Raw genomic sequence first — 25,798 nt, forward strand, 5'->3', positions numbered from 1 at the left:
TACCAAACTGTGCTCTTTGCTGATCTGTTTCAGCCAGACAGGAGATGATAATTTTGCTGTAACCTCATTTCCTGCTGAGCTATGGCAGAAAAACTAGCAAACAGAACCCTGCTTGCCTCAGAATGGAAAAACAATGGACATGAATTTTTAATGGATGTTTTTATTCACAATTAGGTATTTATGGCAGCCTGGGAGACAGAAATAGTAACGTTTTCCAGCTTTTAAGAAGCTTCAGATAAGGGAATCTTTGCATAATGTGCTTTTACAGCCAGTCTGCACTGAGCAAGTCTCATGCTTTCGTACCCTTCTTGAACTCCTTTCTGCAGAGAGAAACGATAACTGGAATTTGAAAGGACAAAGTTTCAGCCTGCCTAGTTCCTGAAAGATATGGAAGGGATATAGTTCTTCTCCTCTTCCATTCCTGAACTCCCAAATCCTGGCCTCGGGATCTGCTGATCTTTCAGGAGCTAGTGCAGGCCAGATGTAGGGAGATATGTGGAAGCCTAGTGCCTCTGCTCTGTCTCCAAACACGCAGTCTTCAGTCACTTCCTGAAAGCTTTCCCAAGTGAAAGGGATTGGCTTTTGTTTGGGGAACTGGTTAGCATTAACTTGCTGTGCAATTTCCTGTCACTTGTGAGACACTGAATAAGCTGAAAGAAGTAGGTGGCCCCACTTGATCATGAAGTGTAGTGAAACTGAGATCTTTAAGACATGAATATATGGAAAGTCTTCAGCAGGGCTGTGATTTAGAATAACTATCTCGCCACCTAGTCTTTTAATGGAGGCCTTTATCCTGGCCTAAAGGAAGAGTTTTGAACCTTTGTAGTTTACTAGCGTATTGCATAGCTCTTCCACTGGAGCTTTTTTTAACCTGTGTAACGTTTTTTTCTGCAAGAATTTGAGGGACAGAAAATGCAACTGTCATCAAAGTGAAAGAGAGGTTGACTTTCACCAATGAGATAACTGTTTCAGTCGGTGTGAGTGACTGAGTCCGTTTGGTTACAACAATCCAAAGTGTTGTAAGAAGCGTAGATGAGGGACAAAATGAAAGGTTGGAGTTGTATTACTGGACATCCATTTGAAAAAAATCTCTTTTCTGTCTTCAGACCAAGTCCGAAACAGCTACTACATCGGTGCTGATGGCTCTCTCAGACTGATGCTCGCTAATGGCATGGAGGTGGCCCTGCAGACTGAGCCACATCTGCTGGCAGGTACCGTTAACCCCACTGTGGGGAAGAGGAATGTGACTCTGCCCATCGACAATGGCCTCAACCTGGTTGAGTGGAGACAGAGGAAGGAGCAAGCGAGAGGGCAGGTCACTGTCTTTGGACGTCGGCTGAGGGTAAGTGAGAAAAGTGAGGACTTTCGGACTCAACTTTCCATTTTATCAGTCCCCAGACTCAGGACAGAAAGGAACAGGGCTCGATTCTGACAACCGGAATAGAGATGAGGCTGCAGCACAGAGAAGTAGCTGTTTATCCTCATTGTCACAACCTTTATGACTTAAATATAACCTTATGTCTCCTTATGTGCTGACGTACTCTTAGCCATCACAGATAGTATTGCTCATGTCCTTATGAGTCCTCCATGTGCTTGGGAATGCATGACCTCCCACTGGACACTGCAGGTTTAACCACCATGCCAGGCTGTTTAAGGTTGCAAGGGAAGAACATAAGCATAAAAAAATGGCTCCAGTTAGAGTAGGCATTTTGTACTTGCACTGCTGGCAATAACATACACCTGAGTACAGAAAGTTTTCTAAGCGTTAGTGTTCGTTGAGCAGCCTCAGAGAACTTCCTGCGTTCCTTACGCTTGCTAATCTGTGGAACCCGTTCAAGAGGTGGGGTTGCAGGGCATTGCCATGCGATAGTAGTTGTTCCCTAAGGTAGAGTGTTACAAATGGCTCCAGCCTGGTGGTGCTCTCTCCTCCAGGAACGTGTGATCCTTTCTGTGCTTGGGAGTGCTGTGTTTTGAAAACGTTGTTCCACACAGTGCTCTGCAGACTTGTTAGGGCTGTTTAAAGATCCTTCTCAATAAGCCTGTCATTCTTCTGCTAACTGCTAGCAAGGCTGGTGACTTGTAATAATAGCCAGTGCTGCACAGGCATCCTGTACCTTGCTATTCTCAGCGTTGCCAGCTTAAGAGCAGTTTCTGGGAGGCTTCTCAGAACCTGTTAAGTTCACACCCTCTGAGAAAATTCTTAGTGCTGTGTAGCACCACCATAGCGTAAGGACTGGAGCTGTTTATTCCCAGTTAAGCTCTGCAGTAAATATTAATGCACTAGTTTCAGAATATGAGTTTCCCAGTCCTTGCTCTGCATCTCTCTCTCTCTTCCCTGCTGTGTGCCCCTTGCCGCCTCGGTGTGAATTGTGCCCTGTCTGTATTCACTCACTCTTGCCAGGTATTGCTCTTCAGCATCCCCAGCCCATCAGTTGCTCCTTTCCTCTTGCGTGGATGGCCTCACACGCTTGCTCTTTTTTTCTTTTTTTTTTTTTTCCTTCTTATCAGGAGCAAAACTGTGCAAAGAGTAGTGAAGCTGGAGGCTGCTTCTTCGTGGGGAACTGCTGTATGCCTGAAGATCAGCTGGCATCACCTTTCTTGTTTGGTCTTTGGGTTTTTCTTTCTATTTTAATAACCAGTGAAATTACCAGACAAGTCTGTCTCCGAAAGGAGACAGACTTCTGAAATCTGCAGCTGTCTCACAGCTATTTGGTGTTCAAAGCAGCTTCTACTCATTTAGCCGCAGCTCAGCTGCCCATGTCAGCTTTATCTTCCACAATCTTCACAGTAGATTCTCTCAAACGCAGAATGTGTCTTTGTTTTATATTGTGCTGCATTCAGAAAAGCACTTGCAAAATGAGTTTTCAGGCTGGTTACTGGTGTTCCTGTAAACCTGCTGGCATTTATCCACGTTTTGAATCTATCAGGGCCTGAATCTGTTGAATCTGTTCAGGGGTTCAAAGTGGCTGAGTGCGTACAAGAAGTTTTAAGCTGCCTCTCTGTACCTGTGTGGCAGCATCTGCACCCCACAGACATAAATCAGCAAGGTGCTAATTGCCTCCCTGGGGATTGCCCTGTGTTTAACATATTCTGTGTGTGTCATATTCTCCTCTCCTCTCGTACCAGTAATTATCGCTTTTCCTGGCAAGGGAAAAGCTTAGGGAAGTTCAGCTGAACATGTTTTTGTTCATTTTGGGAAACTTTATTATTTTCTGCCATATGTGAGTGTATTGACACTCTCTCTCGCCTCACCCCACTGCTAGTGTGACTCAGTAGCAAAGCCATGGTGCTCCAAGGGGAAAGAGTGCCCCAGCGAGACCGCAGCCGTGCATCGCTCCTTGGGGCCTTTGCAATGGGAAGAAGAGGATCTGGCCAGAGACTCTAAAAGATGGACTTCCCTGGGAAAAAGCTTGTTTTCTATTGTCTCACATGGATCCGCCTGCCTCGCGAGTTATGGCTCTTCCTACCAGCTTTGCAGGGTGTTAGTTCTTCGGGGAGTGACGGCATGTTGCCGTGTGCTTTGCCAGCTCCCATCAGGATGAGGCCAGTTTCTCAGCTGCCTCCATGACCTCCCCTAGAAGATGATATAGTGAACAGTGTAGCAGGGAGGAGAATTCCTGTGCATGGAGCAACAGTGGAGCGTCAAACTGAAGAAACATGTCCACTGTCAGGGACCTGCCTGAAACGTCCTAACTCATTTTCACGCAAGGGAGAGGATTTGCTCGTGAGCATGGGTTTATTTATAGTGGGGCTAAGGCATGAGGCAGGGATTTCTGCGTGGACGAAGGGAAAGGGGTGTTTGTAGCAGTAAAGCAACACAAGTGTGTTAAAGTAGCCCCTTCCCCTCCTGTCCTGCACAGCCCCGGGAAAAGCTGTGATGCTCTGATCCACCCGGCAGAGATGCCTCTGTAAATGAACTGGCTGCAGATTCAGCCCATCGTTGACAAACAGCCACACAGACTCCATCCGCGCTGATGGCACTAGGTAGACTCTACTCCAAAGAGCAGCACTCCTTTTCTTTTGCTTTTTTTTTTAACAAACATGAATTTTTCAATAAAGAAGGATGTAAAATAATCTCTGACAGTGGAGGAAACAGGACAGCCAACAGAGACAGAGCTGCTGGCTCAGCCGTTTTATTTATTTAACCCTGGAAGCTCCTATTGTAATTAGCTTCCTTTTTGCCAAGACTTTAGCAGCAAGTGAATAGTGGCATCAACAGCTATTGTCCCAGCCACTCTCCAAAACCAGTGGCATTGGAGAGGTCTCCTAGGATATGCCACTAGCCATTCCTGGTGTGTGGACTGATGAGGACATTCCAGCCTCATCTCCTGAATTTCTGTAAGGAGTTAAGGGCTGGATATGGCCACCTCGAAAATTCTAGCAATTCACTGGGTAAATGCCTTTGAAAGCAGCTGTTTACCAGTGGGATGTCATTGACTCCTGTAGGTCTCGTTGCAGAAGTATTGTTTGTGGTCTTCTACAGGAGGCTGCCACAGCATTTTCATGAGAAATCTTCATTTTCTGTTTTGTAACTCTTGTGCACCCGGGGAGATCAATGTGTGTTGTTTTGTTATAATTTAAGCCAAAAGAGAGCAGAAGGTGATGTAGGGGAAATCAGAGATGGTACCGAGTGGAGTGTTCATGTTCCAACTCTAATGCCTGCATTAGAGCAAGCGAAGGTATTAAATGGATCTGCTGTGGTATGAGAATATGGAGTTAAATTTAGTCTCTCACACATTATGGAGGGGAGGTCAAACGCGCTGAGAACGATGGATTTAAATTTACCCTGACTCAGTCCTGTACCGAATGAACGCAGGCCTTGTCAAACGCTCTGAGGGACAAAAGCCTTTTCCAGGAGCTTTACAGAGTCCTTTCCAGGATAAAGATCTCAGATGTAGGATGGCACCTCATTTAGCTGCTCACCATAAAACTTGCTTGTTGGACTGAAGCCTGCAGCCCTGTCACTGCCTCTGCAGGAAATTCTCTCCTATTCAAGGCATGTCCTTGAACAAGGATGAAAAGATTTACACTCCGCTCAGATGCTACCTGGGAGTGTACAGTTCACTGTGTTTGTCACCTGGAAGGTGGCTGGAGGCGCTGCAGTGCTTCTCAGAGAGAAGGGAGATTTCACTGGGAGAGCAGGAGAAAACACATCATAAAAAGAGAGGCTGGTTCCAAGCAGTCCAGCAGAAGTCCCTTGCCAGAGAGTGGGGAAGGTGGAATGACTTAGGGCACCAATAATGGGATACAGAGATTTGGACTGAGCTTAAGAGCTATCCAGGGACTTGTTATTTGGTCCTTCCAGCACGGTGAATGGCACTGCTGTTGGCTTCTGGATCGGAGAGGCCTCATTCAGCCTGGATTACTGTCCCAGTCCTGGACGAGCTCTTTCCAGCTCTCTTGGCAGACCCCAGCAGCAGAGGAAGCTGCAGCTGCTGGGCTGGATATGCTCTGTGAATAGATCGAAGGCAGAGTCGTTATTCCTTCCTGGAAAAAAAAAAAAATTGCATGCAATTACTGCTTCTGTTTCTGTATTTATAGCAATAAGCACCTACAAGATATCAAATTGCTCTGTTGGTTACATATGTGCATCTGTACTTAAGAGTTTTGAAACCTTTTTAATTATTTCCCTGCTTGCTTGTTACATCGGGCTTTTAGCTGATTTCCTCTTTCTCCCATTATCCATTTACATATTTACATGATATTTTAAACTCTGCTACATATTTAGATTGAGCGTTATCTATCTTTCCGTGCTAACTGTTTCTTTCCTTGAGTCATACCTGCCTTTTACCTTTGTTATGCATATGCTGAAGATCCTCTTTGCACTTGCCTCCTCTTACATCATCTTTATGCTTGTATCATCTAGCACTAATTCCTTCTTTCTCTACTGGCCATGCATACCCTCAGTTCAGTCCCACATTTCTCAGGCATGTTTTTGCTTCTTCTGACCTCAGCCCTCTTCTGACCTCGGCTCCCGAGACTCCTTTTGACTTTTGACTCTGCGGTGTCGCAGTTCTCCAGGTTTCACCACCGATGTCTGCCCACAACACACAAAAGCGGTCCTCCTGCATTTCCCCCCCGACGTACCTCCAGTGCTGACAGGGCATACAACACACCCCTTCTCCACTGACTCTGCCACATCATTTCTCTCCTTCCTTGCTGTTTCACTCTCAGGTACTTCCACATATCTCAAAACAGAAGTGGTGGGAATACAATCATACACCCTAAAGTAATGATTGAGAGCAAAGCTGGAACAAAGCTGAGACCAGTGCTCAATTCAGGAGTGTCGGTTTTACCCAGAACAGGGTAGGACTGTGTTTTTAACTTGCAGTCTGAAGATCCTGCAGCAGTCTGAAAACGGTGATTTATTGACCACAGCTGAAGGGCTCTTAACAGGAACCAAAAAAGCAAGTCTGTTGTTTGAAGTTCCTCTGAGAAGATGAAGAGTTTGCACCTTTCTGGAAATCAGAGGTTCACCAACTGAAAAAGGTTGACAAGTGCCAAACTTGGCAACTAGCCAAGGGATGGCAAACTAGCTGTCTTCACTGGCAAGCTCAAACTGGGAATATGTTTTTTTTTTTTTGTCCATGCACAGTGCTCGGGTACTGTGGTCAAGCTGTTTTATAAGTCTCCTTACACATGTGACTAAACGTAAGTTGTACTATCAGTTCCTCTTTGTAATGCTGTGCACTACAATCTCTGAATCAAATATCTCTGCTCCTACCTTTGAAGTAGAAACCTTTGATCTCTGGAAATGCAGAGGCAGTGGAGGTAACAGGAGTGTAAATATCCAACAGAGAATAACCCCAGGACAATGAAGCTAAAACTCCAGCTCTCACAGAAAAGTTCCTGCTCTCTGTAACATCTACAGTGGTCAAGGCCTGCATATTTCGTCTTCGGTGAAAGACTTCACCTCCAGTGCATGCAGTATGTTGAGCAAACTCAGGGAAAATCTCTTCTTTCCAACTGTGTTGACACAACACCCATCTTTTTTTCCGAAAAGTCTTATTTTTTTACTTCCATCAAAGCAAAAGACTCGTATATCCAGGTGTAATAAGCAGAACACCTTGCAAGTATTCCCTGCAACAATTTGCTATTATATCTTCATCTAGGTCTCTGTCACATCTGTTGTAGTAGTCCTCAGCCTAGGTTTGGGATATGGGCAATATTCCTTAAGCACGGTGATGTTTTCAAAAATACCTTCTGTTTTGCTGCCTCTTTCCTCGCTGAAGTCAACAGAAGCAGAGTTAGACCAACGCTTTGCTTTGAAAATCTTATCCAGAGGCAATGAATGCCTGGATAGTGTTCAGAGTGATCTACAGAGGTGTTTGGTGAAATAATCTTTGTAACTTAAACCATGTACGGCTTCCTAATTCTCCATCTCCCTCCTCTAGGTTCACAATAGAAACCTGTTGTCCCTTGACTTCGATCGTGTGACCAGGACAGAGAAAATCTATGACGACCACCGCAAGTTCACGCTCCGCATCCTCTATGACCAGGCAGGGAGGCCCAGTCTGTGGTCGCCCAGCAGCAGACTGAATGGTGTCAACGTGACTTATTCTCCAGGAGGACACATTGCTGGGATTCAAAGGGGCACTATGTCAGAAAGGATGGAGTATGATCAATCTGGCAGAATTGTATCCAGGATCTTTGCTGATGGGAAATCATGGAGCTACACTTACTTGGAGAAGGTAAGCACTCTCTTATTGTTTGGTAATGACAATTCTGCAATCTTAGTTTCCCAGTTGGTGGAAATGGGCTTTACTCCTAAGAGTCCAGTGCAGCTGCATTACTTCATATCGGTTGATTACTGGCCCTTATAGGCCAATACCCCTCCCCTGTGTATTCTGTCTACACTAACATGTGAATACTAAGTTTGGTGTCAAACCGCTAGAGAGCATGGAAAGTTCCCCAGAGGGCAGTATTCTTTCCAAGTCACACTAAATGCATATCTTAACGCTTTTAAGCTTTTGATATTTGATTTTTTAAATACAATATTCCTTTGCTGAGCTAGCTGTAATATAATATGTCTGCAGGTAAAGCCAGAGGAGTTAACAGTGGGGATTTCCAGTAGGATTTTCCATGTGAAAACAGCCCATACAGTCTGATGTCCTGCTTTCTTCAGGTGGCCCATTCCTGCTTCATAGGAAACACATGTAATAAGAAGTGCAGAGACATGAATCCAGTCATTGAACGTTTTGCAGCGTTTTCTGTAGTCTGCACACTGCAGACTGGTATGAGATTTAATTTCTTCTGGGTATTATCATTCATCGTTGCATTACCCAGTATCCTATAGATCCGTATGTTACATACCTGGGCCTGGAATTTTTTATTCCTGCGTTATGTGTAGGGCCTATTGCTCAAGCAGTTTAAGGAAACTACAGTTTCATAGCTTTTAAAAGGTAAAAAGCATTGACTTGCACATTGTGTTATATAATCTGTGTGGATTGTTGTGTGCAAAAAAATCAGGACTAATGGGTTAAGCACGTGGGCAGAAGTTTGCAGTAAGAGAGTAACAGCAGATATGCAGGCGCACAGAGTTAATTGGGTATTGGAAGGTGTCGGGGGGCACTTTTCAAGCACTGTTTAAGTTGTTCTACCAATTTTATTTGTTTAGTCCATAAAAGCGATTGGCACAGGGAATTTGGGCAGAGGTGGCTGCATGGTATTGATTATAACAACTGAGCATTCTAAACTTAAGCCATTGAGTACCTTTTCCTGTGACTTGCTCATACTTAGGGATACTTGATGCGCTATGCAACTGCATGCCTCTAACTATTTAATCTTATGGCTGCAGTGATTATTTAGGTCATTTGCCCTGCTCTTTGGACTGGTGAAGTGCTATACCAATGCAAAGAAACTAAGAATTCAAGTCACAAAGAGCTGACACCAAAAAGATGCAAAGGAGAAGGTGAAGCAGTGGCTGAAGAGATGAACGAGTCTGTAAGGTGGGCAGGTTGTGACTGACAACATTTTTGTTGCTCAGTGATCTCTCAGTTTCGCAGGTCCCCTGATTCTGCCGGTTGGTTGCTGCAAACTCTTCTCCCAAACTGTGTCCATCTTTGTGAGAGATGAGAATAATTCTGCCTGAAAACCAGCAAAATAATCTGTTTTTTTCTCCCTCCTCTACAGTCCATGGTGCTGCTCCTTCACAGCCAGAGACAGTACATCTTTGAGTTTGATAAGAACGACCGTTTGTCATCGGTGACCATGCCCAACGTTGCCCGGCAGACTTTAGAAACCATTCGTTCCATTGGTTACTACAGGAACATCTACAGGCCCCCAGAAGGCAACGCCTCAGTAATTCAGGACTTCACAGAGGATGAGCAGCTCCTCCACACTTTGTACTTGGGGACAGGGAGACGTGTCATCTACAAATATGGAAAGTTGTCCAAGTTAGCTGAGATGCTCTACGATACCACAAAGATCAGTTTCACCTATGACGAAACCGCTGGCATGCTAAAGACAATAAACTTGCAGAACGAAGGATTCACGTGTACAATCAGATACAGGCAGATAGGACCCCTCATTGATCGACAGATTTTCCGCTTCACTGAGGAAGGCATGGTGAATGCACGCTTTGACTATAATTATGATAACAGCTTTCGGGTGACCAGTATGCAAGCAGTGATCAACGAGACACCTTTACCCATTGACCTCTACAGGTATGACGATGTGTCAGGCAAAACTGAGCAATTTGGTAAATTTGGGGTCATTTACTATGATATCAACCAGATTATTACCACTGCTGTCATGACACACACTAAACATTTTGATGCCTATGGCAGGATGAAGGAGGTTCAGTATGAGATATTCCGGTCACTCATGTACTGGATGACTGTGCAGTATGACAATATGGGGAGAGTTGTTAAGAAAGAGTTGAAGGTTGGTCCTTATGCAAACACAACTAGGTACTCGTACGAGTATGATGCTGATGGCCAGTTGCAGACAGTGTCTATCAATGACAAGCCACTCTGGCGTTATAGCTATGACCTGAACGGAAACCTCCATTTGTTGAGTCCAGGGAACAGTGCCCGCCTTACACCACTCAGGTATGACCTCAGGGACAGGATTACAAGACTGGGGGATGTGCAGTACAAAATGGATGAAGATGGCTTCCTAAAGCAAAGAGGCAATGATATTTTTGAGTACAGTTCAGCTGGCCTGCTCATCAAAGCTTACAACAAAGCTAGTGGGTGGAGTGTGAAATATCGCTACGATGGCCTAGGAAGACGAGTCTCTAGCAAAACCAGCCATGGCCATCACTTACAGTTCTTTTACGCGGACCTGAGCAACCCGACCAAGGTCACCCATTTATACAACCATTCAAGCTCTGAGATCACCTCCCTCTACTATGATCTCCAAGGCCACCTCTTTGCAATGGAGCTCAGCAGCGGAGATGAATTCTACATAGCCTGTGATAACATTGGAACCCCTTTGGCTGTCTTCAGCGGGACTGGCTTAATGATTAAGCAGATACTGTACACAGCATATGGAGAGATCTATATGGACACCAATCCCAACTTCCAGATCATCATTGGCTACCATGGAGGACTATATGACCCTCTCACGAAGCTTATCCACATGGGACGGAGAGACTATGATGTGCTAGCAGGTCGATGGACAAGTCCGGACCATGATATGTGGAAGCATCTGAGTAGCAATAACATAATGCCTTTCAACTTATATATGTTCAAAAACAACAATCCTATTAGCAACTCTCAGGACATCAAATGTTACATGACAGGTAAGAAATTTAAAATTAATTTAAAAATTCTCAGGATGGTTTCTAGCCCACCGTCAGTGAACCGGTTTCTCTCTCTCAGTATCCGTGTCGCTGTGAGATTTTCCAGTGTTTAGTATAATGGACACAAGCTTTCCTTGCCAGTTGACCTCAATGTCAGAGAATGGTACAGGGCATGTTTAATTCCTTAGCATAGACGGAGACTACAATCCCCACACCTGTTTCCTTTTCTCTTTCTTGGTGCTTATTCTCTTTATTCTGCTTCCAGTTTCTCTTTTCCTCTGATATCTTAAGTTTAGCTGCCAATTAATGTCCTCATAACCTTTCTCTTTTATAGAGGGGTAGCTCTGCCTACACGGTTTTGACTAGAGATTTCTTTGCAACTGAATAAATGACATGCAGGTTTGCTTTAGCAGAATGGCAGTAGCAACATAAACCTTTCATTACAGTCAGCCATATAAGAGCACACTACAGTAACAATGCATTTCAAAGTTAATCTGCTCTGCAGAATTAATAGTTTCTATTAAAGTCAGTAGGAACAGGCGCTTTTGACGTAAAAGCCAGGTTTTAGGGCATATCTAGCCCAGAGCTTGACTACTTCCCCTGGGACTTCATTTCACGGTATTAACATAACGTCTCTGTATGTTCTGTGTACAGAAAAATCACTTTGTAGGCCGCCTACCCCTCCTATATTCCTATTTTGCACCACAATGGTAGTAATGTTTTAGAGGACTGTTTTGGTGGGACTCTTCTCCATATACTTCCCATTGGAGAAACAGGTGACATAATCACAAATCAAACGTACATTCTTCTTAAGGAGATAATCATATAATTAATTTTTAAGTGATCTCATGGCATCTGTCACAACTTTCCCATGTTCAACAGCAATATTTGCATTCCCTTGAGTTATGAGATTGGCCTAATAGCAAGAAATTTTACAAAATAAAAATCCTGGGTTATTTTATTCAGCTAGATTTTATAGCCTTTAGGATTTATGCTCTCAAGTTCTTCTGCAATAATCATCAGGATTAGATTGTACTTTTAATGAAAAGCTGTTGTTCTCCAGGGCTTAGGACGTGAAGCCAGGAAGAAAGTAAAATAAGCCAAAAGATGCAGACTAAGATCTTGTGTGTTGGCCTCACTCTGATAACTAAGGCTGGCAGGGAATTCTTTTGTAAATACTCATTTGTCAAAGCTGAATTTCTTTGTGGGAGAGGAATGAGCTTGAGAAATTTCACAGTAGGAAGGTTGTAAACAGCTCTTGAAAGTGTCCAAATGACCAATTCCAAAATATCCTGAAAAAAAAAATCTTTTTCAGTTTTCAGACTTTTCAACTCTAATGGAAAGAAATTGTAGAAAAGAGGAAAAGGAAAATTAAGAGGTCAAAATCAAAATGAAATATCTTAATTTGAAATTATTAGCTTGACCGGAACTGGTTTCTAAATAGTTGTTTCATGTTATATTAACAGATTTTTTTTTTTTTCCCCTGCCCAAATTAATACAGGATAAAATTTCAAAAGCTGTCTTGGAACAGGCAAACCGTTTCCCACTTAGCTCTGGTGATAACATCAAGATGTCCAAATCTGATATTTTCATATTTTATATGCACTGAACAGCTTTTTCCACAGTCTTAAAGATTCTATTTTCGATCATTGCAGAATACGGACCCTAAATACGCTTTCAAAGTTTCTCCTCTCCCAGCGCATGAGACCCTATACATGGAAGAGACAGGTCACGTTTCCAGAGAAGGGTTATGATACCAGGCTGCTGCTCTGGCTTTTTTTTTTTTTTTTTTTTTTTTTTTTACCAAAGCTTTCAAGTGCCGGCTGTGTAACCTATCCACAGCTGCAGAGTCCCGTCTGTGCCGGCCTATGCTGGGATGTGTTCGACCCAGCGGGACAGCCGGTCGGTGGGCAGAGAGAGCCAAGGCACAGCATGAGGCATGGGGGAGACGGGCTTTGCCAAGAGTCCTGTCCATTAATCGTGGGCGCAGCTATAGCAATGGGGAAATGTCTTATTCTGAAGGGGGGAAAGCTGTTGCAGCCTAAAATCTTGTATTCGCACATCCCCACTTGCTGTCCTCTCTCCCCACCCCGGGACCTGCTGTCCTTCCTGGATCCCAGCTCCTAGGACACAGACAAATGGCACACACCAATCTCCAAGTAAGAGATTTCGGAGCACGTGTGTACAAATTGGAAGCACGGAGAGGGGAGAGCAGGAGAAGCAGGTATTCACATTTTGAGAGGCCCATTGTTAACATGAATATTTTAGCAATTGTACACTTTGTGGCGCAGAGCTTTGCTGCCAGCTTCAGCAATCCTGATGGATTGAACTGACATTTCCATTACATGTGTCTGCATTAAGCACTCTTTCTCTTTGCCCTCAAATGAATTTACTGTGAAATGTGTTGGCAGGGTTACTGCAGCTGAAAAAAGTTTTGTGATGTGAAATGTACTTTTCTGTCAAAAAAGTTGTCACTGCCTCTTGGCAAATTAATATTTTTCCCTCTGTTCTCTTAACTCCGTACCTTCCTTCCCATTTTTTTTTCTTTTTATTCGGGATATTCCAACACCTCTTCCCAAAAAGGAAGAACTCCTGTGTGCGAATGTTTTGCAAGTCAGCTTGCTGAGAAGTATCAAAAAAAGTTGGTACTGATTCTTTCCAGACGTTCCCTATTTTTCTGCTGCTGAGCATCCCTGCTCTGTACCCTTTTTAATATTTGTAAAGTACTCAGCGAATGCTGCCTGTACCAGTGCCGACTTTCACTGTTTTACTTTGTTCCCCTGACCACCTGGTCCACACTATGTACATCAAAGGTCTTAATTTCACGTGAAAAGGGTATGGAAGCAGGCTGGCTTAGCGCTAAGCGAAAAAATAATCAAATAAGCTTTTAATTTCTTTCCCTCCCCGCAACCTCTCTGTCTCAAAGACGCTCCAAAAACAATCTGTACATTGAGGGAGCAGAAGTGTTTTTATTGCAGAAATCCTCCTCCTTCCACATGGATTGTTGCAAGGGCTTTTTGGACCTCTGCCCAATCTCAACATTTTGGCCTGTAAGAAAACAAGCGACAGATAGTGCGTTTGTTTGGCTCCTGGTTCTCCAGTCATCTGGAAATGCCTTGTTTGCCATTTGCATCCGTAATTTCTTTTCCAACCAGCTCTTCAAAACATTCGTTTAAGCTCATGGGGGATGGAGAAAAAAATAGTCAAAGAAAGATGCATGTTTGATTCTTTAAATTGATCCGCTTTTCAGACTACTTCAGCAGCGTTAATCCGGTTTAGCAGAATGAAAAACAAACGCCTTGTACATCCAGCTTGAAACAGAGGAATCACTAACACAATCCCAGTTACATACAAAATGCCTAAGACACCTGGGAGCTGATATTAATTAAACTTTACCTTCACCTTTCTTCTTTTTCTTGCAATTGTTACTTGTGTGGCCAATACACACACTATTGGGTTGGAAACTGTAGCACTTGTGTCCCTGTCTAGAGTTCAGCGGAGGTACACGAGGTTGGATCACCAAATGCTCTGGAATTAAGGGGGGGAAGCGATGCAGATCCCAAGCAGATCCAGGAGTTAGCCAGCCTAGTCATGATTTTCTCCGGCTGGATAACATTCAGCTGCTATTCCTCGTAGCCGTGCAATCAAAAAACAGGGAAAACTTTGTAGTCCTGTAGCGGGAATGTGGGAATGTTCCCTGTGTCTAATCTTCAGTGTCCCAAATAGCTGGGGTTTCCATCATGTCCCCTCTAGCGCCAGTGTTCCTCCTTTTGCACAGGAGAATAGTTTATGGCCCAGAGCCATCAGTTTTCTCACCATGCATGGACTTCTTCTAAGGGGCTTGTGAAAGGAATCCAAGCAAAGTAGTCCCTTAACTGTAGACTTATGTTCACTCTCCAGAGGTCTTCACTGCTACTGGAAATTGCTTAGGTGGATCGCCTTAAAAGCAGTTTTAATGCACCTAAGAGCTTACTATCAAGCAATCCTTGTGATATAAGTGGAGTAATTCATAGTGAAATGGCACAGACCGGCATGGCCCCTTAGCTAATACCTGTAGTAATATACTAAGCAAGGCCAAGGCAGAGGCTGAAGCACTGGAACTGTGACATCTACCCTGTGTAAATGTTAGTACGCTCCTGGCGTGGTTTTGGCCAATGCCAACTAGCACCATCCCAGAGAAACCCCAGGCACGGGTAAGAATAGCTCTAACTCCCTGTAATCAGCATGGATGAGTCCTCCATGTTATGGCATGGGAAAGAATTCAGCAGTGCAGGCATGAGCTGCGCCATGCTGGTTGGCCTCAGGATCAGGGAATGGTCTCTGTCCTATTTTATTTATTAGTGTGGCCATAGCTCTTTTGAAGAACCTTGTGAGATAGTATGGAGGCTGATTTTAACCATAAAGATGACGTGTGACTTTAGGACACTGGTGTAATACTCAGATGACAGCTTCTTATTTAAAATGTTGAGAAGTTCAGGGTTAGAATGAAAATGCCTTGGAAAAAAGCAGTGTATGTGTCCAGAGCTTCTTCTATGAACACCCTCTCCAGGACTGTGCTGTTCGCCCTGGATGTCCAGGTGTTCTGACTCTAAATTAGCTCTTTAGCTTGCAGGCCTTTTGAGAGGCCTCAGGAAGAGAAGTGCTGTGGCTGGGATGTTCAAAGGTGACTCTAGGACTGGATGGCACTTCCTGTTCACCTGGAACAGCTCAGCCTCTGATGGTGTATTGCTGCTGCTGTGCTTCTCCTCCATCACCTTAGAGCTGTGCCTGGTGACTGCTGGTGTGGGCAGCCGTGGAGTCAGAGAGCTGGCTTGATCTGGGCCATTTAGTCAGTGTTTTAAGCAGAGCTTCTGTTTCAGAGCTGCGAAAGTGCAGAACCAGACTGTGGCTGGCAGGTAGAAAGCCATTGACTTCCACAGCTTTGGCACACAGTTTTTTCGAGGACAATTAATGATGCTATTCATACAAAGTAGACATTCTTCACTTTGACCAGACTGGCAATCCTGTCTGAGTGATCAGATAATCTGATTTATGCTTCTCTTACCTTCCAGATGTCAACAGTTGGCTGCTCACCTTTGGGTTCCAGCTACACAACGTCATCCCCGGATACCCCAAGCCAGATATGGATGCAATGGAGCCATCATATGAGCTTATCCACACACAGATGAAAACCCAAGAATGGGACAATAGCAAGGTGATCCATGCAACTACATACTGTATTTCACACCCTTATCAGCGAAGTATCCGGTTGAAATCTTCTTGTAAAAAGCCTCAGTCTGTTCTCCCAGAAACACTAGGAGTTTAAGAGCAAGTCAACTTAAGGCAGTTTCTCTCTCCCCATTACAGTAATGAAATCAGACTAAATAACCACATCTGAAGTTCTTTATTGCCACTGTGGTTTTTCCTGTGCTACATTCTGGTAATTGCTCAATGAAATGGTTTGTTACTGTTTTTCTCTCCTGCAAGAGGCCTTGTTACAACATAATTCAGGCTAGGTTCAAGGCCTTTGAGTCAAGCATTCTTGGATGCCAAAAAAGCATAATTCTTGATAGATAAACCTTTTCTAAAGAATATTTTTAAGAATTTGTGCAATCTGGTTTAAAATGTCATAAACAGTAAGTCCCAGCACTTCCCTAGGAAATTGTTCTGCATTACAGTGAGTCTCACCAGAAATAGGTTTTAACTAATGGCTAACTTAAATTTCACCTGACTGAGTCTAATCCCAAATCACCATGTCCTGCTTTTAAAAATGTGCCTGCTTCACAAGGCACTTTGACAGACAAACACGCCAGCACAAAATTCAGTGATAAAGTTGGCAAGAAAAACTTTTACAGCCCAATCATTTCCCCTTCTTTTCCTGTTGGGAATTGTTGTGCTGAAAGATGGAGACAGCACTGTTAAAGGTTAGCATGCTGGATCAGGTTTGAGAGCCCTGGGCTACTCCCAGCTTATCAGTTGTATGACCTTGAAAAAGTCATTTACGTTTCAGGATACTGTTTCCACTCTTAGCCTGATTTTGTTCTGGAGTTGTTTTATCTGTTTAGTTTGAAGCCTCCTTAGGAGGTAGATTCTTGTTTGCTATTGCTTTGTATTTGAACATCAAAAGAGTAGAGAGGCGCACCGATTTGCTTGGGGAGATCAGGATACCTCTTCCTATTTCTATTAATAAAATGATTGCAGTAGCAAGTGCAATCAATCCCAGCTGCCTTCTTAGTCTCTTTATCTAAGAGTTCACTGAAACCTCACAGTCCTACAGCAGACTCTTGAGGTTCAGTACCCATATTAGACCAGGAGGTAAAATACGGTGTCATATTTCCCCAGTCACAAAAGGTATCATCCAGACCTATGAACAAGACACTAAGGATTAATAAAATACCGGCCTTGGTAACAGAGCCTCATAGCTGCAGCAGAGACAAAGTAAAATGTACTAACTTCAGCTTCAACAAGAGAAATTTAATTAAGGCATATCACTTTATAGTGGAGGAAGACCAAAAAGAACCTTCCCTTTTGCTACTATGGCTCAGCTGATGCTTGAAAATCATTATGCCTTAGTAATTCACTTACGTTCCAGGGCTCAGAAAATCCTTTTTGATTTTTCTCTGCCTTGGATAAAACAATGAAATGCTAGAGATAATTTTTGTAATGAGAAATAGCCTCAGGATTTTTCCTCGTCTTTGGTGTGACACAGTCTGCCCAGGCAAAGCTCTACCGGAGAAGGCAAACAGGGAAGGCTCATACAGAGTCAGCACAAGAGGTTACCTCTAAATTATTGTTACGTAGAGCAGATAATAATTCTCACAGAACTGCAACAGAGGTTCTTATTGTTATTATTATTATTTTATCTTCATTTCATTATTATTATTAAGCCTTTGGAATAGGCAAGTAAGTTGAGTGACAACTTGTGATGAAGTCTGACACTTGCTCGTACAGGCAGCTGAGCTCAAAATAAACCTAAGGAGCCCTCCCTTCCAGCCACCCATTTTAGATGGATATGCCTGAATAAGCAATACGAAGAGAAAAAAGTCTCCATGTCCCCTTCAGGTTTTATAAACTAAGAAGCTGCACTGACCTGCTTGGTAAGATGAGGGATTTCTGCAGTCTCCTGCTTCCAGATGAGTCACTTTACATAGTGCTGAAAGTGAAATTTAACCATTATTGGTTGTTTCATATTCTTCCCCTGCATTATGACAAAAACAAAACATGAGTGTTTTTTTTATTTTAATCTACAGTTGCAGGGTCATGTTCTGATAGTGCAGTGGCTCTCATATGCTGTAGAGTGGGATTCCTTTCTTTCCTCTTATAATCTGGGTCCGACTAGCATATTATAGGCATATGCTTACATAAAATAAATTGATTTACATGCAGTACCTGAACACATGATCTGTTTTCCCCTAAACCTATCCATACAAACCCCTCTGCCCTTAACGTACAAGATGGAGGTGCTGGTATTTGTTAAAGTGGGCTCAAATAGAAGATGAAGCAGAGTTGGGAATCTGGTAATGGGGTGTGGGTGGATGTAGTGAGGGAGAGAAGAAGATAACTAGGATAAGTAGGATAACTAGAGACATTATGTAGATGCCCAATTTTGGAGCTGCAGTTGTGGAAGATGAGCTGGAGTGCAGCAGCCTCCGATTTACTATCTGAATCAGTCACCGTTCTGTTTAATTTAGACACCACAATTTAGTGGCCACTATGCCTAAGCTGGATATCCGTACTCTGGTGGTTTCAACACAGCCCTGTGCAATCAGGTGGCCTGAAGGGATAGTTGTATGAGGGAAAGGTAAAACTGAAACTTACTCCCTTGATGAAGTATATGGAAGAAAATACAAACATCTGAAAGTCCCACATGACAAATGACAAAATGGCAAATGACAAAATTAAAATTAAGCGGAAACTCAGGAAATATTTTCATTTAATAAGACTGAACAAGCTTTAGAATGGCCTTCCAAAGTATACGAAGGAAGTTCCGGATCTTGTACTGTTTAAAAGTACTCTGGGCAAGGCACTGGAAAATGCACAGTTCTGCTTGAGATGCAGGGATATTCACTGAATGATGTACCACAGCTTTCTCATCTCTGCCTCTTTTGATCCCTGATTTCACTGGGCCGGGTGCTTCCTTGTGGTAGACCAAAGTAAATTTGAGTTACTCCACTGACTTCACTGTTCAAAGCCGTGGCCCGGCAGATTGAATCAATTCTTTTATCTGAGAATAGTTAATAATATGAGTGCAACAGCAAAGCAAGTAATTCCTCATAAATGGCTGCATCCTATCTCTGTAGAGTACGTAGCCAGAGGGGCCTAGCATCTCCTTCCGAAACACTTTTGGTACTTGCCTTGCAGGGATGTAAGATGGGAGAGAGCATTCTGACTTGGAGCATCCACCAGCTCAGAAATAGCCAACGTGTCATAAACCTTGCACTATCCCCTGCAGCTCTGGAGTGACATTTAAAATCCAATACTCTGTTGTGCAGCACTTTTTTTCCCCCCCTCTCCCTGTGACCATGAGGCTGTCACTAAATTGTTTGTTGAACAAGTTCAGTGTTATTGGCCGTCAGGGGACTCTGGGTGACCTCTGGCATATTATGGAGCTGCTGCACCTGAATCCAATTTCTCTTCTTTGTTTCCCCCCTCCCCGTTTCCTCTTGTGGAACTGTCAAGTAATTGCTGGAGCTAGTACAACTCTATTTGCAGGGAGGGGTGTTTTGGAATCAGCCCTCATATGATTAACTACATCATGTCATTACCTGCATTCCCCTCATCTCACGAGCACTGAGCGCCCAGGAAGAGCTTTCAGGGCCTCTTATTTGAGCAGCGTTCTGGAGGCAGGGGCTGCTCTGGGATGCTCAGCCAGCGAGTAAGCTGTAGGGCTGTGCTTCTGACAAAGCCTCTCCCAAGGACAGTCCTCCCCATTTCAGGGACTGACTCTGCCAGTGTTCATCATTCGGGAAGAGCATCTTCACATCTCGGGGGCTTTGGCCTGGGCTTTGGTCATCACGCTGTCTAGTAATGTTTTGCAAACATATTGGCCAGTTTTAATGGGATCCGATGTGGGGAAGGAGTTGAAGTCTCAAAGACATTAAGCTCTTGAAGCTTTCTGAAAATAGAAGAGCAGGAGAAGGAGGCAAATCCTCTAATTTCCACCAGAGATGAACATCTGCTTGATGAGCTCGACCTCATTATACCCCAGCGCTTGCACACACAAGCTGGGTGGAGGCAAGTTACCTGTCCTGTGAGCCCAAGAGTTAGTGCTTCTGTTTGGCTCAGTTCTAACCAGTGGGCGCCTACATGCTGGCTGATTAGCCAGTCAGCAGTGCCCTTGCTGGACAATCCCTCATCTCGATTGTCTCGCTTGGGTTGCTGATTGGCAGGTTGCTAAGCAGGCAGATTACCTCTCAGCCAACCAATGTGCAGTGCAGCCATGCTGAGTGGTAGGTGGCTGGTAGGCTGTTGTGGTTTACGGATGCTCCTCCTGCACCTCTGCCGGCCGGGTGGGTGGTAGAGAGACAAGGCAACGGGGGATTCACCTTCAGGGGATGGCCTGGGCGTAGGGCAGACCTTGGGAAGTAAGGGCCTGAGAATGGAAGGGTGGAGTAGGGGGAAGAGGCTGGTTGCAGGAGAGTGGTTTCATCATAAGAAAGCTAGGGGGTAAGTAGGAAAGAGCTAGAGAAGAAGAATATGTCGTGCCGAGAAGCCAGTCTGTTTGGAAGAACTGGCTTTCTGCTTTGCAATCCGTGTGGTAGTAAGAGAAACACCTGTCTGTGAGGACATAGAGAAACTTCGATACATATTCACGTATTTCACGTCTTGGATCCTTGATGAGAAATGAAAGCTTTCAATCTCACAGTGGAAGGCAATATTTAAAAACAGCAGATGATAGTATCTGGCTATGGTATTTTGAATCTTCAAGAGGTGCAGGCAAAATGCAAGAGGCTATTCAGAGATCTCTTGTAATGTGCCCTTCTCTCGAGCTCTGTGCAGCAGCGAACAAATGATGAAGGTCGTTCTCTTCTCTCCAATGGGTTGTTACTAGATAAAGTGAAATGTCACCTAAGGACATCTGATTAAAAAGGACTGTGAGGAAAAACAAACCCGGCATATATGTCACTCACATCTAATGACAAGTATTGAAATAAAATAACTGTGAAGTCCCATCTTTCTTAGCTGTAGTGGTTTCATATGTACCTTGGTTTACAGTTGCTAAAAGCAGGAGCACTTTTAGAGAGTAGTACATGCCACTGCAGTCTTGGATGGTAATTTTCTGTTTCCCTTCCTTACCAGCTCATTAAAATGATTTCTAAGATGAAACAGAAATGATAATTTCAAAGTCAGGGATACTCTGTCTCTTTGAACTACATATAGTCTGTTTGCCTCCACGCCCTTTAGATTCACAGCAGAGCATGTAAGCTGGCTGTACTCTGATTTGCCTCAACTTTTTTTTTTTTCTTTCTGTTAGATGGGTTTACTTTTCTTTCTAAAAAGTGCTGTTCCCAGATATACTCAAAGAAATAAGGTCATTTCAAAGTCATCCTGCATTGTAGGACTCATTTTCAAGATAAGAGAGATGTATTTAATTTTTGTGATGGTTAAGTGATGCTGTTCTGCATTACAGCATGCCACATATCTGTGCTCCTACTGTCCTGTGTGGCAAGAGATAGGTAGAGCTTAAAATGCCTGTAACCTGTCCTTTGTGGAAAACCCTGCGGATGTGATTTTGTTCTAGATTAAGACATCTAAATTTAGGTCTTTGCCTGTGAACTTGATATCCAAGCTTCCATTATAGTCAGTAGAGATTCACAATGAACTCAGAGGTAGTCTGAGTTTGGGATAGTCTAGGGTTTCCTAGACTTCCTCTACAGCATGGGTGACCTGCACCTGTCCAGAGCAAGAACTGGTGGCCCAACAGGTCTCCAGTAGCGTCTAAAATAACAGTAGACACCACCATCTGTCAGTGGAGCCCAAAGGAGAATTCAAGTGACCTGCTGCTAGGGTTAGGTTTGAACTCAAGATGAAGACACCTAAGTGTGGGCGTCTCCACATGGGCTAGGTATCTGTACTCCCTCTGCAGTCTGTCGACATCTGGTCCATACAGACAGAGGAGCTCACTTTGACAGCTGGCTCTCCGGGAGGCATCAATTTTATATTGAGCTGAATCACACTCTAGGCTTCATTGACTGTGCCAAGTAGGGGCTTGATTCGTTTGCCCATAAATGGACCAGAAAAGCAAAGTGGTTGCTAGGTGCTGTGCCAGAAGGGCACAGGTCTCCCAGTGCCGCTTCTGTTTCTCACAGCCCTGTGCAGATGTTGCAAACACCCTAGAGTATCTCAGATCACATTAGACATCTACATATGGGTAACTGAATCAGTCCTGAAGTCTCCACTGACTACAAAGTTCATGACAAGCGGATGCATAAGAGTCTGGAACTGCCACAGGTCAACAGGTAGCTGCTCAGTTTCTTTGCCCAAGAAGGCAGTTTGAATCCCCATCCCCACAAACCTCCCACCTGAAGTGCCTCAATGCAGGAACAGGACTGGAAATCAAGAGACCTGGTTGAAGTCCTGGCCTGGTGGCTTAGTCAGTCATTTCATCTCTGTTTTAGCCACTGGTAGCAGCGCTAGTAATAGTCCTACAGTTAGAGTCCTATGAAAAACACTTTCCTAATATAGAAGAGGAGATGTCCTGGATGGAAGCAGAGAGGACAAACAAGGCAGTTGGACGGATGTCATATGTGGGCGTCCTTGGACAGAAAGAGACAATGCCATTGCTGTTGGATCACGTGTAATCCAAATGAACCCTGACCTCCATGTCCTGCCAGTAGAGGGGTGGGTGATGCTTGTTTTCTTCCTAAATGATGTCCAGATGAACAGTGGGGCTGTGGAAATTGTATAATCTCACATAATACCATGAAGGTGGTATGTTAGTAAGTCGAGGAAAGGGTCTGTATTCTATTATTGGATCATAAATTGGAAAAAAAAGTTAAAAATCAGATTTTCTTTTTATAATGGACAATTACTGATCTGAATTCACTGCTGTTGAGAATTTGACCATAAACGTCTCCCAGGCCTTAAGGTCCCAGGCACTAGGCTAAATAGGTTGAGGATGGTACATCATGTCACAGCTGTTGGCTGGACAGGGTAAGGCCCTGTTATATCTGTGATATCATAGCCTGTGCCAACCAGACTACAATCCTTCCTGAATTAATGGCAAAACCAAGAACTCTGTCTGGCTTTAATTAAACTTTGTTGTACAACTGTTGTCCTCACAAGACTCCCTCACACCATTTTAGAGGGTGACTCTACTGCTAAATAAGAGAAATCTAGGACCAATCCCTCCCTGGCCCTTGAATCTAGGTAGCAGTGTCCTAGAGAGTTAGCAGACATCTTGGAGAAAGCAATTGGAGGGGTCCAAAACCAAACCAGGAGCTTAAATAAAAATTAACCATTATGGATGATAAGAAAGCCAGAGTAGGACTTCACTTCCCAGCCTTCTTTCATTTAGAAGTATAAACACATCCTTACGGACCATCTACGCTGCTTGTCTGAAGCACAGGAGACTATGTCATGCCATAGTGCCTATCTGGCAGCATCAGCAGGTTCTTAGAGCCGATTGCAAACTGACTTTTCATTTGGGATCAGAAGAAAAGACAAGGCAGTGGCCAAACCCACCAGTCTGTTAGGACAACCTAATTTGGAAGCCCTCATGGGGGATTAATACCTAATCCGCAGTAGTTTGCCCAGAGGTGAAAAGGCGATAGGATTACTGCAGCTCATCGAGAATAAGGATTGGTGGTGAAGACAAAATAGACGGCAAAGAGGGGAGATTCCTGACAGGAGTATTTCTCCCATTCCCTGTGCTGCCTAAACTCCCAGAGCTCCCTTTCCCAAGGTGATATTGAATAGATGGTGCGATTAATTCCAGGGGGAACTTATCAGTCAACTGCTGGTGAACGTGGTGAGATATAAATGGCCACAATATACGGCAGTGTAGCTTGGAAGACCTGATTTGCATTCCTGAGTGAAGGAGTTATCACCAAATGGTGATTCAGAGTGAGCAATGAGAAAGGCCTTTTCCCACTACTTGCAAAAGTTACTGAGGCAATTCTGAAGAGCAGCTTGGCAGGCTTGGGTACTGAGGAAGGGCCACTTAGAGTCAATCAGTATGAGATGCACCTGAGAAGAATACATTCCCATTTAAACCTCTCTGAAGATTAAATACCCAACCAGGGCTGTGCAGTATTTAGAACAGTAAGTGTTTCTGGGAGCCTAGAAACCTAATTGCTCAGTGTCCATCATTGGTGACATCTACATTAATTATGTCCATCTTCTGCATAATTAGAGCACTTCTTCAGTCAGTGGGGGAGCAGGGCTCCGTTCCCTCTCAGTCTGTTGATTAAATCGCTGTCTGGCTGCGTGTGAGATCCTCCACCAGCAGTATAGGGAGAATCAGAAAGAGCTCCTATTTCTTAGCTGACTGGTTAGTGCTCTAACCACTGTGCCATTAATCGAAAGGGAAGGGGGAGAGGGCGGGGGTTATTCCCACCTTCTTGGCACTTTAAATGGCAGTGAGTGCCTGATGTCTTTTGTACTGAAAGTAATATTTGCAACCTGTGATAGAAATGCTCCAGCCTGTGTCAGAAGCACTTGGATATGTCTGGGTTTTCATAAAAATTAGGCAACTCTTTAATACATCTTTGAATCAGTGCTTAGGCACTCCGAAATTGGCATCCCAAAGTTTACCCTTGAACTTACGTACATCTGTTCCCTCATAGTTTTCTCCTTTACAGGGCAAAATTGCTCATAACCACTGAGCATGTTACAATGCTAAATCTTTTATTTTATTCCTGTTACGCTTTGAGACCTTTCCCTGGAAACAGCCACCACAGAAATAAGCTGTTATTTCCTCCCCCAATCCGGTTACAAGTCTTAGTTGAGAGGTCCAGGCTGAAACGTCTGCATTGTCTGAATCGTCCTCTCACATCCTTGGAAGGATAAGAGCCTTTAGCTTCTGGACTGTTCAAGGCAATATCCTTCATGGATGTTAAATTTCCTCTAAATAATTGGAGTGCAGCAAACTTTTCTTTGTAGCCTATTTTTAATCCTGGATGTCATTACAGTATTGAACTGAGCCCTTGGCAATGCCGGGAGAATTTTGTTGTAGCATCTTCTTGCTTTTGTGAAATTTGAGCAAATAATTGTTCCTGAACAGGGGTCTGTAAGAGGACTGTGCTGCCATGAATTGATGAGAGCATTTCCAAAGACATTTTGCAGTAATGATGAGCTGCTGACTCGCTACGTGCTTGCTCCATTATACACTAACACACAGCAAAAGTGACTTTGTATTGTACCTGACCATAAATGATCCAGGCTGTGTGTCTCTGCAGTTTTGCTTCAGTGTAAGCCACAGCTTTCAACATCAGGTGTGGCTGGCTTTAGCTTAGGGAACCTAGACGTTGTAGTGGGCTTGCAGGAAACGCGAGTTGCATTAAGACCTTCCTTGAGTCTTAAACAACCTGCTTTGGCCAGGCTGAATTGGGATATGTATGGGTTATGACCACTTTGAGCATCATACACTGATGCAGGCTTGTTGAGGATGGCACGAGGTGCTACAAAGTGAAATTACAATGGAGGGAAATTTTGTAGATACCTCCACACATTTTCACAGAGGATATCGGAGCATTTTATAAAGCATATAGCCACCGGATTTTCTGTGAATGGTATCTTGTTTGCAAATGAGAAACACTGAGGCGTGAACCAGTTACATCCACGCAACCAGCCGGTAGAGTCCAGACTAGATTCTCAGACCACTAAGGCATAAAATCCATTTTGTCTCCACTTGCCTCAGTGTTTAAGAGTAAAATCAGTTCAGTTTATTGAAACAATTAATATAAGGGAGAATAACCTGTCAACATATGACCCTTCCATTAAGAAGAATTAAAAAATCTAAAAAGATGATGGGGGAAAGTAAACATGGAGCTCCTCATTCGGTGTTTCTAGGCTGTTCTGCTGGTCTGCAGGATGCTAATAATACCTTCCAGTTATCAGGTTTCTCTTTCT

The 25,798-nt window shown here is 43.8% G+C and overlaps 1 protein-coding gene across 2 annotated transcripts in view; it reads left to right on the forward strand.

Moving 5' to 3' along the window:
- Window positions 1-25,798, forward strand: part of TENM4 (teneurin transmembrane protein 4) — a 394,575-nt gene that overhangs the window by 367,068 nt on the left and 1,709 nt on the right. For both annotated transcript variants that reach the window (XM_068930642.1, XM_068930643.1), the window contains 4 exons: window positions 1,107-1,342; window positions 7,395-7,691; window positions 9,133-10,747; window positions 15,799-15,941. In XM_068930642.1, coding sequence (XP_068786743.1) covers window positions 1,107-1,342; window positions 7,395-7,691; window positions 9,133-10,747; window positions 15,799-15,941 — 2,291 coding nt within the window. The remainder of the gene's footprint in view (window positions 1-1,106; window positions 1,343-7,394; window positions 7,692-9,132; window positions 10,748-15,798; window positions 15,942-25,798) is intronic.

Source organism: Struthio camelus, chromosome 1 (genome assembly GCF_040807025.1).
Source record: "Struthio camelus isolate bStrCam1 chromosome 1, bStrCam1.hap1, whole genome shotgun sequence".
Classification (NCBI taxonomy): Eukaryota; Metazoa; Chordata; class Aves; order Struthioniformes; family Struthionidae; genus Struthio; species Struthio camelus.